The sequence below is a fragment of the Papio anubis genome, chromosome 9, assembly GCF_008728515.1.
Source record: "Papio anubis isolate 15944 chromosome 9, Panubis1.0, whole genome shotgun sequence".
In the NCBI taxonomy this organism is placed as follows: domain Eukaryota; kingdom Metazoa; phylum Chordata; class Mammalia; order Primates; family Cercopithecidae; genus Papio; species Papio anubis.
In genome coordinates this window covers 104,471,368-104,485,400 of record NC_044984.1, presented here as the reverse complement: position 1 = coordinate 104,485,400, position 14,033 = coordinate 104,471,368, and the positions used below count along the sequence as shown (strand labels likewise).

The 14,033-nt window shown below is 40.3% G+C and overlaps 1 protein-coding gene across 19 annotated transcripts in view; it reads right to left on the bottom strand.

The window, feature by feature from the left end:
* The window catches only part of IFT81 (intraflagellar transport 81), a 155,249-nt gene that overhangs the window by 88,185 nt on the left and 53,031 nt on the right, over window positions 1-14,033 (bottom strand). For all 19 annotated transcript variants that reach the window (XR_004176199.1, XR_002515846.2, XR_004176197.1 and 16 more), the window contains 3 exons: window positions 13,493-13,642; window positions 2,967-3,095; window positions 1,324-1,413 (listed from right to left, as the gene is read on the bottom strand). Coding sequence is in view for 15 of the 19 variants with exons in the window: in XM_021922908.2 (XP_021778600.1) it covers window positions 1,324-1,413; window positions 2,967-3,095; window positions 13,493-13,642 (369 nt within the window). In the remaining 4 variants the exon portion in view is untranslated. The remainder of the gene's footprint in view (window positions 1-1,323; window positions 1,414-2,966; window positions 3,096-13,492; window positions 13,643-14,033) is intronic.

Sequence of the window (14,033 nt, the reverse complement as noted above, 5' to 3'; positions counted from 1 at the left end):
CTTGCCGCTCTAGCTGTGTGATATGCCTGCTCCCTCTTTGCCTTCTGCCATGATTGTAAGCTTCCTGAGGCCTCCCTAGAGGGTGAGTAGATGCCTGCATCATGCTTCCTGTATAGCCTGTAGATCATGAGCCAATTAAGCCTTTTTTCTTTAGAAATTACTCAGTCTCAGGTATTTCTTTACAGTAATGCGAGAACAGACTAATCCAGTGGTGATGCTCTAATATTCAAACAGCTGTTAATATTCAAATTTAGAAAAAAATGCAAGTACCATACAAAGGAAATATACTCACACTTCCCTATAAAATTTCCTAATAGTTGAGGGTTGTCCATTAAAGTAAGTTACGTATTTTTAAGTATTCCTGCTCTTTAAAAGTGTCATAATGTATTTTTGTAGTTTCAAGTATTAAATATAGTTAAACAAGTTAAAAAAATAAATAGTATTAAAAATAGAGAACAGTGAATGTCAAATGGTGGAGGCCACCTGATCTGAATTTGTAGAGGGCATTCACCTTCTGACAATTTATGTTTAAAGCAGTGGTTAGAACTAGTTTCCAAGTAATGGTATTTGATCACTTCTCATAATCTATCATAGTTTGCTGTGCACGATGCCTCCTCGCAGTGCACGTTCATTAACCTAAAGTTAACTTGTTACCACTCGTGGGCAGACTCTGAGCTTTTACCTGGACACAGAAGAGTATGACTTCATATTTATAGCTGTAACACCCATGTGATTTAAAGAAAAAAATCTCCTCTGGCTGAATTTGAGGATTTCAGCTTAAACTGCTTTTTCTCCTTCTCCCCTGCCTCCAATAATTTATGGCTAAATAAGCAGCATAAATTAAACAAAAACCTTTGTAGGTCATTTTTTTGGGGAGGGGTGGGAGACAGGGTCTCACTCTATCACCCAAGCTGGAGTACAATGGCACGATCATGGCTTACTGCAATCTTGACCTGCTGGGTTCAAGCAATCCTCCCACCTCAGCCTCCCGAGAATCTGGGGCTACAGGTACATGCCACCAAGCTCAGCTAATTTTTTTATTTTTTGTAGAGACAGGGTCTTGCTGTTAGCCAGGCTGGTCTCGAATTCCCAGGCTCAAGTGATCATCCTCCTGTCTCAGCCTCCCAAAGTGCTGGGATTACAGGCATAAGCCAACACAACTGGCCTATATGTCATGTTGTAATTCTCTTTTGAAGAATCGTATCAATAAGATAATAATGATAATTTGTTTTCCGTATTACCCAAGTAAAATATTCAGGGTTCTAACTAGCACATGTGAATAAGATAGAATACTAAAAGTATCATAAAGTCAAATTCACTTACTTGACATTTTTGACGCAACTGTCGTAGCTCTTTTATAACTGAGGCAAGAGCTGACTTCTTTTCAGATACCAGTGAATTCAGTTTTTTCACCTGTTTTTTAAACAAAAAATGTAACATCTAAAAAAGAATTCAAAAGAAGAAAAATACTACATACATAAAGATATTAATTTCAGTGTTAAATATGAGTAAAAAACTATAAATTATGTCAGTTCCAAACAACAGAGAAGTGCTTTAGAAAATCCCGATTCCTCAGCAAGGTGGAATACTAGACTATTTAATCATTCAAAATGTCAATTCTCAAGACTGTAAACCATTAGGGGAAAATCTTCATAATCAAACATTGAATAAATAAAATAAATTATAAAATTGCCTTATACAACTCTAATCATGATGTATTATTTATGTAGGCATAAAAATATACACAAATATAGATGGAGTGACATTCAAAACACTACAGTATAGTCCAAATAGCATAAGTAATGATCCATCAGAATGGACACCAGTCAGAGAGATGAACAGGTTCTATTCTTTTTTGAGACAGAGTCTTGCTTGGTTGCTCAGGCTGAAGTACAATGGCGTGATCTTGGCTCACTGCAACCTCTGCTTCCCAGGTTAAAGTGATTCTCATGCCTCAGCCTCCTGAGCAGCTGGAACTGCAGGCATGCGACACCATGCCCAGCTAATGTTTGTATTTTTAGTAGGGACAGGGTTTCACCATGTTGGCCAGGCTGGTCTTGAACTCCTGACCTCAAGTGATCAGCCCACCTCAGCCTCCCAAAGTGCTGGGGTTACAAGTGTGAGCCACCGCGCCCAGCCTATACAGGGTCTTACATGCTAACCTTTTAGGAGTTAGATTGTGATGAGATCCAGAGGGTTCTGGGGGAATGGCCAATGTGGGCAAGGCAACTGGAGGGGGGTACTCTGAGGGTTTGGGGCAGCTATTTACCAACAAGTAATATAAGATTTCAACATTTTAATGCCTGGTGAAAGTGTACTAGTACATCCTGATTAAATACCAGTCCTGAAAATGAAAAGATTCTAAGAACATACACAACAATTAAATAATTCTATTAGGGTGGTATGATCTGGGAAAACTTATTTTTCTTCTTAAATATTTATTTAATGTTATATAACTTTTGCACATTAAAAAAACAGAAAATGCATAAACAATTAGAATTTAAACAACCTTACTAGAATGAAAAAAATTTAAAAGAGATTGATAAAGACAGATAAGGCCAGGTGCAGTGGCTCATGCCTGTAATCCCAGCACTCTGGGAGGCTGAGGCAGGTGGAGCACCTAAGATCGGGAGTTTGAGACCAGCCTGGCCAACATGGTGAAACCTGTCTCTACTAAAAATACAAAAATTAGCCGGGCATGGTGGCACACACCTGTAGTCTCAGCTACTCAGGAGGCTGAGGCATGAGAATCACTCGAAACCCAGAGGCAGATGTTGCAGTGAGCCAAAGTCATGCCACTGCACTCTAGCCTGGGCAATAGAGCAAGACTCTGAAAAAAAAAAAAAAAAAAGATGAAAGAATATAATGTGCAGAAATTAACAGGTGAATGTTTCACTGAAAATAAAAACAAAACACCTGCCTTCTAGCTACACAATAAAAGAAAATTTAAATAAAAGTATCATCACCATTTCAGACATATCATCCAATGTTCGTCCTTTCATTTCATCAACTTCACTCTTCAGTGCAGATACTCTTTCTAGCTCTTCCTGGGTGTAACTATATCCGGATATACCCTTTTTCTCCTCCATAGTTTGCTATAAGTGAAAAATAAAAAGGCCACAAAACGTGTCAAAACCTTGCTGGCTCCCATAAGAAATATACAAATTTCATACATAACAAAAAATTGTAAATAGAATTAGTTTAGAATCCTAAAGGACAATCTTCGTGGACTTCAATTATTAGTTCATTCAATTACAAGCCTTTATATATTATAAACCTATGGTATCTTCAGGTACATAGGAAGTATTTCTAATTGTAGACTTTATAATAATGTTATGTACTTAGCACATAACCTAAAACATAGGATACATTCAATAAACATTTGATGAAAGAATGAATTCTCAAATGATTAGCTGTACTTGCATTTGTTCACTCATCCAATATTTATTATATATTTAAATGTGCCAAGCACAGTTCTAGGCACCAGGTATACAGCAGCAAATAGAACAGGAAAAAAAGATCCCTTCCCTCACAGAGCTTACTACTGGTGGGAATAAATAAGCAATATGTAAATAAGTAAATAAATAAATATAGTATAACCACAAGGTGGTTAGAGAAGATGATCCCGAGAAGATGACATCTGAGCAAAGCCCTGTAGGAAGTGAGGGAATCAGCAAGTGCAAAAGCTGGGAGCAAACTTGGCCAGTTCAAGAAACAGTAAGGAGGTGCAGTGAGAATAAGGTGGGGATAAAGGAGGGGTTACATGTTGCTCAGCTGGTTTGCTAGGTCTCAGTGTATATCTACTGTCCCTTGCACTCCCTAAAAAGTATCCTAGTTTAGATAATAAGTTACATTGTTATCTTATTTTTAAGCCGATGAAACAGCTTTGTTTTATTTAAAATGAGATGGGAGGCTGTTGAAAGGTTCAGAGTTAGGGCAATTTAAAAATGATCACTTTAACACCCATGCTGAGATCAGGCTAGGTAGGAGCAGGGAGAACAATTAGAAGACCGTCTCAATAGTTCAAGTTAGAGAAAATGGTAGCATGAATCAGGGTGGTGGTGACAGAAGTAATGAGAAATGGTTCTTTTGAAGGCACATCCAACAAGATAATATGAAAATTAGATGTAGGGATGTGAACAAAAGTAAGGGATAAAGAATGAGTTCAAGGTTTCTGACTTGAGAGACTAACAGGATGAAGCTTCCATTTGTTGAGATGAAGAAGAATGGGGACTAGTTTGAGGAGGTGGTGCAGATCAGAAGTTTATTTTTGGACATGTTAAAAATTTGAAATATATATTAGGTATCAAAATGGAGAGGTCAAGATGCTATATGTGTAAGACTGGAATTAGGCCAGGCCTGGTGGCTCACACCTGTAATCCCACCACTTTGGGAGGCTGAGGCAGGCGGATCCCCTAAGATCAGGAGTTTGAGACCAGACTCGCCAACATGGCAAAATCTTGTCTCTACTAAAAATATAAAAATTAGCCGGATGTGGTGGTGGGCACCTGTAATCCCAGCTACTTGGGAGGCTGAGGCAAGAGAATCACTTGAACCCGGGAGGAGGAGGTTGTAGTGAGCCGAGATTGCACCACTGCACTCCGGCCTGGGCAACAGAGTGAGACTCCGTCTCAAAAAACCAAAAAACCAAAAAAACAAAAAAAACCAACAGACTGGAATTAGAGGAGAAATCTAGGCTGGAGATATAAATTGGTGAGTTGTCACAATATAAGAGGGGGCCTTTACAACCATGAGACAGGATAAGATCACCAAGGAAGTAAAGATAGAAAGGAGATCCAAGGGCTACACCTAGGGAACCCTAACATTTAAACTTTAAAGAAATGATAAGAAATCAGCAACGGAATAGGAATAGGAGTGTTAGTTTGGAAGAAAAACCAGGGAAGTGTAGTGTCTTAGAAGACAGAAGAAGTTGTTTTACAGGAAGGTGGAGTGATCAACTATGCTAAATGCTGCTACTAGGTCAAGTAAGAAAAGGACTAATAATTAATCATTGGATTTGGCAATGTGAAGGTATTAGTGACCTGACAAAAGACTTTTTTTTTTTTTTTTTTTTGAGATGGAGTCTCGCTCTGTTGCCCAGGCTGGAGTGCAATGGTGCAATCTCAGCTCACTGCCACCTCCGCCTCCTGAGTTCACGCCATTCTCCTGCCTCAGCCTGCCGAGTTGCTGGACTATAGGCACTTGCCGCTACGCCTGGCTAATTTTTTGTATTCTTTAGTAGATACGGGGTTTCACTGTGTTAGCCAGGATGGTCTCGATCTCCTGATCTCGTAATCTGCCCGCCTTGGCCTCCCAAAGTGCTAGGATTATAGGCGTGAGCCACCGTACCTGGCCTTTTTTTTTTTTTTTTTTTTTGAGACAGAGTCTCACTCTGTCACCCAGGGTGGAGTGCAGTGGCGTGATCTTGGCTCACTGCAACCTCCGACTCCCGGGTTCCTGACCTCGTGATCCACCCACCTTGGCTTCCCAAAGTGCTGGGATTACAGGTGTGAGCCACCGTGCACGGCCTGACAAAAGATATTTCAGTGGAATGGTAAGTGTGAAAACTGTATTGAAGAGAGTGCAGAAGAGAATGAAAGAACCAAAAGGAAAGAAAGACAAGGAAAGGCAGAATGGAAGAAGAGTTAAGATTTTGGCCTGTCAGTGGGACTGGGACCTAAAGAGAATTAGCCCCAAATTCTGTATACAGTTTCCTCTTTAGGCATTACCAAATCTTAGGATATGCACAAGCAGAGTAAGACTCTCAAAAACCAAGTGGGAATCAGCAGATGGGTTATTAAAGAGCCGAGCAAAGATTGTAGCAGTCTCACAGTACTAGAGAGATAAAGGTAGGAATTCAAGACTTGCCAGGGTGCACCGGCTTTGGTAAATGCCTCACATTATCAACTGAAAACCTAGAAGGTCTACTCCTTAGAAGGGCTATAACCTAGGAGTAAGACCTACATCCTTGGAGTAAGGACCACTTCCTAAAGTCTCTACCACAAGTATAAGAACTGTATCTTTGGATTAAGAGAAAACTGGAGAAATACCCAACATTCAATAAAAAATTAAAAACAAATATAGTCAGAGCTTCTAAAATTTAACAATGACACTTTATACCCAACATTCAATAAAAAATTAAAAACAAATATAGTCAGAGCTTCTAAAATTTAACGACACTTTACACCCAACATTCAATAAAAAAATTACTAAGTAAGCAAAGTAATAGGCCCAAATGAATGAAAATCAAGAGAAAAAAATACATGGCCAGGAACAGTGGCTCACGCATGTAATCCCATCACTTTGGGAGGCCGAGAAGGGCAGATCACTTAAAGTCAGGAGTTCACGACCAGCCTGGCCAACATGGTGAAATTCCGTCTCTACTAAAAATACAAAAAAATTAGCCGGGTGTGGTGGTGGGTGCCTGTAGTCCCAGCTACTCAGGAGGCTGAGGTGGGAGAATCACTTGAACCCAGGAGGCAGAGGTTGCAGTGAGCCAAGATCACACCACTGCACTCTAGCCTGGGTGATAGAGTGAGACTCTGTCTCGAAAAAAAAAACAAAAACAAAAAACAGACAACAGAAATAGGTGCTCAAATAAATTTCAGACATGAACTTTAAAATAGCTGTGATTAATATATTCAAGAAAATAAACAAAAAGTTGAAGAATGTTACAAATAACTGCAATCTATAAAATTGAATCATATGGAAATTCTAAAACTGAGAAATATAATAATTGATATTAAGAATTCAACAAATGAATTAAATAACAGATGAGACACACAAAAAAGAAGAAGATTAATCAACTGGAAAATAGCACAGTAGAAAAAAATACAGATTGAATCACAGAGAGGAAAAAAATAATAGAAAATGAAAAAAAGAAAAAGAAAAACACTAAGCCCATAATAAATACATGGAAAATGGTGAAAATGTCCAATATGCATGTAGTTGGAGTTAAAGTGAAAGAGGACAGAATAAGATTGTAGTAATAATTGAAGAAATACTGGGCTGGGCATGGTGGCTCAGCCTCCCAAGGCTGGTGGCCTGTAACCCCAGCCTTGGGAGGCTGAGGCAGGTGGATCATTTGGACCTAGGAGTTCAAGACCAGCCTGGGCATCATGGCAAAATCCTGTCTCTAAAAAAACTACCAAAAATACACACACACACACACAAAGGCTGGGCATGGTGGCTCAGGCCTGTGGTCCCAGCTGCTTAGGAGGCTAAGGTGGGAGAATTGCCTGAGCCCAGGAAGTCGAGGCTGCAATGAGCTGAGATCACACCACTGCACTCCAGCCTGGGGAACAGAGTGAGACCCTGTCTTTAAAAAAAAAAAAGAAAAAGAAAGAAAGAAAGACGTAAATAAATAAATAAACATGGCTGAGAACTTTTCAAAAATGAACAAAGACATCCAGCCACATATTCAAGAAGCTTCACAGACCCTAAGCCAGGTGAATAAAAAAGAAAATCATACCTAGAAAAGTCATAGTAAAACTACTGAACAACCAAACACAGAGAGATCTTAAAAACAACCAGAGAATAACAGACTACCTTGAAAAAAAACCAAGATGTACAGTTGATGTTATGAAATAAATAATGGAAGCCAGAAGAAAATGGAATTAAATCTTTGGCCGGGCGCGGTGGCTCAAGCCTGTAATCCCAGCACTTTGGGAGGCCGAGATGGGCGGATCACGAGGTCAGGAGATCGAGACCATTCTGGCTAACATGGTGAAACCCCGTCTCTACTAAAAAATACAAAAAAACTAGCCGGGCAAGGTGGCGGGCGCCTGTAGTCCCAGCTACTCTGGAGGCTGAGGCAGGAGAATGTTGTGAACCCAGGAGGCGGAGCTTGCAGTGAGCTGAGATCCGGCCACTGCACTCCAGCCTGGGCAACAGAGCGAGACTCCATCTCCAAAAAAAAAAAAAAAAAAATCTTTAAAATGCTGAAAGAAAATAGCTGCCAACCAAAAATTCTACATTCAGTAAAAATGTGTTTCAAAATGAAGGTAGAACACAGGTGTCTTAAGAAAAACGAAAACTGAGATTTCAGCAGACCTGAACTAAATGAAATACTTAAGGTGAGCTCATTAGGCAGATACCAATAGAAGAAAGATGAAGGAAGAAAAGAAGAACCATGAAAAGAGTAAACAGGTAGATAATCTAGAATAATATTGAATATAATATCATGTATGATTTAAATTCTATCTAGGCCCAGGCACAGTGGCTCACACCTGTAATCCTAGCACTTTGGGAGGCTGAGGTAGGAGGATTGCCTGAGCCCCTGAGTTTGAGGCCAGCTTGGACAACATAGTGAGACCCCATTTCTGAAAAAAATACACACAAAAATTAGCTGGGTGTGGTAGTGCATGCCTGTAGTCCAGGTACTTGGGAGAATCACTTGAGCCCAGGAGGTTGAGGCTGCAGTGAGCTCTGACTGTACCACTACATTCCAGCCTGGGCAACAGAACAAGACCCTTTCTCAAGAAAACTGTACTTAGAATTAAAAAAATATTATCAACAATAGCACTAAATATGGGAAGGTGGTAAACAAAGTTAAAGTGTTTTAGGTTCTTGCATTGCCCAGGACACGGCAAAAGTAAAAATTTAGTGAAGACTGGCTGGGCGTGGTGGCTCACACCTGTAATCCCAGCACTTTGGGAAGCTGAGGTGGGCGGATTCACAAGGTCGGGAGATTGAGACCATCCTGGCTAACATGGTGAAACCCTGTCTCTACTAAAAAAAAAAATACAAAAATATAGCCGGGTGTGGTGGCACACTCCTGTGGTCCCAGCTACTTGGGAGGCTGAGGCAGGAGAAACACTTGAACCTGGGGGATGGAGGTTGCAGTGAGCTGAGATCATGTCACTGCACTCCGGCTTGGGCAACAGAGAGAGACTCTGTCACAAAAAAAAAAAAAAAAAAAAAAAAAAATTAGTGAAGACTGTAATCAGTCAAGGGTGTATATTGTAATCTCTGGCATAAGCACTAGAGTGCAATCACTCACTGGCTAAATGGAACTAAGGACTCTATCACTGTGGCAGGTAGAGTACTGACAGTCCTGGGTATGTTGTAGCAGTGCAACTAATAAGACTTTCACTTGTGGTGAATTGGGGAAGAAGAATACAGGTGGATGGGGATTGTAGTGGCAAGCAAAATTTTATGGCTCAGATTGCTTTCAAGAGAGTTGGCTGAGGGGAACAGAGCTGACTGACATCCATAGCTGCTGCCCCTTTGGGTTCATCACCATGTTTGCACCAACGCTATGCTTCCCTGGAGCTGCTCTCAGCCAATGACTGAGCACGGCAGTAGTACTAGTGTTGGCCCAGTCCTGCCTGACAAGGGACTCCTCTAATAGGTGACTGGCTCAGGAACTCTTCATTAACCTGACCAAAACTTTCTCAGAGTTGTGCTGAAGTCTGAGGCTATTTCTACCCAATCTTCCTTCCTTTGCCCTCTCCTTTCACAGGTGTCAGACCTGGATCAGAGCCTGAAGGCTTTCCCTGCCTCCTCCTGCTCCCTTCCCTTTATCCTTCTTAAGTGTGTCCTTCAATAAATCTCTTGTACATGTAATCCCATCTCAATGTCTGCTTCTTGGAGGATCTGAACTGATACAAAGATGTACTAGACAGTGTAATGTTTCTGGCATTTGAGGAGAAATAGTAACTATAAGGACTATGGAATTGGGGTGGCTATCACTAATCTCTACTGACGGTTGAAGAGATAACAGGCTCAAATCCATTAATTTGTAATTTAAAGCAAAGTAATCAAGTTAGAGAACCTCCTTAAGGGCTTTAAAGAAACCCTCATTTCCCATGGCTAAAGGGCAGAGGGAGCTGAAAACCAGGCACAGGACTTAATTTTAAGACTGGCAAAACTCCAGAGAAAGTTGAATTCTTAGTCTAGGCAAATATTCTATGCCAAAGTCAGGGAAGAAAAGAGAAGAAAAAGGGTGCTGAGTCTGGGATGTGGGTACATGGATAGACCCACTTGAGAACCTTGAATCCCCAGATTATCCTGTATCCTCTGGGCAGTGGCAAATGGCTCAGCTTGTCGGTCAAGGCCCTGGAAGATGCAAGACAGCAAGGACAAGGAGGTCCAGGAAAGAGGCATGTGGATGAACCTATGGGTGTAGGCACTAAGTATAAAGATCTTTTCATTACATGGAAACCAGAAAATGTCCACTGCAAAAGAGGCACTGAACAACTAAGTGGAAAGGATGATTTGGCCAGCAGATGTCAGCGAGCCTCTGACATTGTCCCACACAGTGCTTAAACAATGGACTCACAAACAGAATGGCTTTGTTGGTAGAGATGGAAGTTATGTATGAGCCAAACAGCATGGGTTCTCTCTCATCCATGCTCATCTAGCTACTGCCAATATCAAACGTCTGACCCACCAGCAACAGAGACCAATCCTGAGCTCTGGGTATGGAATCATCCCTTGAGGAAACCAACCCCCTATTTTGTGTCAATTTAATAACATCAGACTCTTTCTGCCCTGAAAAGGGTGACATTTCATCCTTAATGGGACTGATCCATATTCTGGGTATAGGTTTGTCTTTCTTGCCCATTGTACTTCAGCCAGCAGTACTATCCAAGGGCTAAGAGCATTCAGTCTACTGATGTAGAATCTCACATAATATCACCTCAAACCAAGGGATACACTTTACAGCAAAGGAAGTATGATAGCTTTCATATGACCATATAATTCAGTAATTTTACCACATACTACACTATCTGGAAAGCTGATGGCCTGACAGAATAGTGGACCAGTGTCTTAAACGTAAGGCCCCAGCTTGGAACTGGATGGCCTATGAAAATGAGTTCTACCTTTAGGATGGGGTGTACACTTTAAACCAATGCCCATGATATGGTGCTATGTTCTCAATAGAAAGCATAGGTCTCAGAACCATGAGATGAAAGTATAGGTGTCACCACTAACCACGATCCCCATTGATCCACTTTAGGGAATTATGCTTCCCTTCCAGACAACTTTAGGCTCTGTGGGTATAGGTGTTCTGGTTGCCAGAGTGGGCATGCTTCCATCAGAAGGCACGTTAAGAGGCCCTTGACATTTAATGTTCTGACTATCATCTGGTCACTTGGGCTCCTCATGTCAATAGACTAGCAGGCAAAGAAAGCAGGATATCATAAGGCTATATAGATGCTGCTATATAATAGGGACAGAAAGAAATATATTTAGGACTCAGATGATCCATTAGGGCATATCTTAGTATTCCCATGCCCAGTTTTAACTGTAAATGGGGAAGTATAGCAACCATGGCCTGGTAAGGGCATGATTACTAGAGTCTCACACTTCTCAAGGATGAGGAACTGGGTCATCCCACCAAGTAAGTCATCTAAACCAGAGGAGGTGCTAGCTAAGGTGAGGGAACTCTCGAATAGACAGTAAAGGAAGGAGATGTTGAATTTCAGTTATGTCCTTGGAACCAAATGTAGTAATGAGAGTTTCCATTTGTCTCTCTAATCTTTCTCCTATAAGTTTTCCTAGAAATTGTGATCAACCAGAATCCTATAGAAGCTATAGCTGGGTGGAGTAAATTTAATGCAACAAACAAGTAGATTCTACTAGTGCAAGGGGTGAACTGTAGTAGATGTTGCTGGTGCCCAACTCAGACCTCATTTGCAAACTGTTATGAGTGTTGACTGCTAAATAGCTCATAGTTACACTCTTCTCCAGAGAGTGCCCTCAGCCACACGGGAGGTGTCTCGCCTAAGAGGTTATACCTGACCACAGCCAAATGACTGACTGCCATGGGGTACAAAAGGCCAGCCCCCTTGCATCAAGGTGGAATCAACTCCAGTGCAACTTGTTTCAAAGTTGATCATGGGATCAGAATGAAGCCAACTCCAGTTCAGACCATGTCTTTTTCTTGCTTGGCTTTTTTCTGTTGCCTCATCTGCTTCCCTCACTCCCCTCCTTCCGAAGGTACTCCCTCAATAAATCACTAGCACAAAGAATTCCCTTCTCGAGCTCTGCTTCTAGGAACCCAACTTAAGAAAAAAAATATAAAGCAAAAACTGATGGAACTAAAAAAAGCAACAAAGCAATAATTATAGTTAGAGATTTTTAACACACTTATCTCAGTAACTGATGGAACAGGCAGACAAAAAATCAACAGGAATATGGAAGATGTGAATATCATGGCTAACATACTGACTGAATTGACATACTTAGAATACTATTCCCGGCCGGGCGCAGTGGCTTATGACTGTAATCCCAGCACTTTGGGAGGCCAAGGTGGGCGAATCACGAGGTCAGGAGATCAAGACCATCCTGGCTAACACGATGAAACCCCATCTCCACTAAAAATACGAAAAATTAGCCAGGCGTGATGGTGGGCACCTGTAGTCCCAGTGAGCCGAGATCGCACCATTATACTCCAGCCTGGGTGACTGAGCAAGACTCCGTCTCAAAAAAAAAAAAAAAAAAAAAAAAAAAAAAAGAATACTATTCCCAACAACTGCAGAATATACATTCCTTTCATTGCACATGAAACAATTACCAAAACAGACCACACACTGGGCCATAATGCAAGACTACAAATTTCACAGGACTGAAATCAGAGTGTGCTCTCTGGTCACAATGAAAATAATCTAGAAATTCATAATAGAAAGGTAACTAGAAAATCCCCCAAATGTTTGATTTTAAGCCATAACCAAAAGGTCAAAGAAATCACAATAGAAATTAGAAAATATTTTGAAGTAAACAATAATGTAGTTACTACTATCAGTTTTAAAGTTAGTGCTGTTAGAATCCATGTTGATTCACAGTAAATTTTCAACCTTAAGTTCCCTAAAAGCAAGTAATATTCATCAGCATGAGACAGTTCATACTGCCAGTTAAAAGGAAACACAACAGGTTGAAATTGCACTTACCTCTACCAGATTATTGCTAGCTGGTAAACCAGCACCCAGATGAAACAGTTTCCCCATTGGTGAAAGAAAAAATAAAAGCCAAATGAAGAAAACCCTGAGGAACTGGCATCTACAATTAGAACAACCTTGCTGTTGGACTACTTTGGGTTTAACTCTTCTCAGACAACCAAGGCACAAACACATAAGGAATAAGCCTGGAAGCAGACTTCCACACAGCACTTTCCTGGATATTTCTTTCCAAAGCTTCTTGGAAGTGGCTGCTTAGAAATTCCTGCCCAGCAGGCCATGATAAAAAAGAATTTTACAGTCACTCTCTTGGTATGATAATTTTACTCATATTAACTAACCAAAAGAAAAAACCTACTTGGAATTCAAGTTATTCTATTAATAACCCCAAAGTCAGCACACACACAAAAGCCAGTGCTTACTGCTACATTAAAAATAAATGAATCAACTTATGACATGTCTGTAATTAAGCAGAGAAAAGTAATACTTTTATGATTTTTCCAGTAAAAACAATGACCTCAGTATAAAGCTGTAACCCATAAATCTCCTGGCATTTGTATTTATAGTAGCCCAAGAAAATACCATATTACCAGTTGTTGTTGAATATTTTCATGACGTTGCTTAAGAAGTTCTTCAGTCCTCTGCAAAAGACCGAATTCAGCTTTAAGTTCAGCTATTATCTGATGTTTCTTTTTGAAAACTGTACTCTTGCTTCGAAGTTTACTGACATATCGTTTGAACTGTGAAAGAAACACAGTATGTAATCCAATGAGTAGAAAAGTAGTAGCTAAATATCATACATCTGTATAAACTCAATGTATTAACATTTTTTTTCTGCTTCCCAACATGTGTCACACATATATAATTTCGTTTTATTATAAGACTTTATATAATTATATAATAACTTAATAATTTAGTTTTATTAGAAAACTTCTCAAGCCCCACCTTCCTGTCTTCATCCCTACCCGGGTTAAACTCCTGTTACTTATTTGCAGAGCCTATTCAGTTCTGTGTAACGATTGCCACCATTTTAAATTTCAGTTCAGTATTTGTTTTCCCCACTATTCCTTAAGCTTGATGAGGGCAGGACCTGCAAGTATCTTGCTCTAAGCAACTCTGCATTGTATCCTC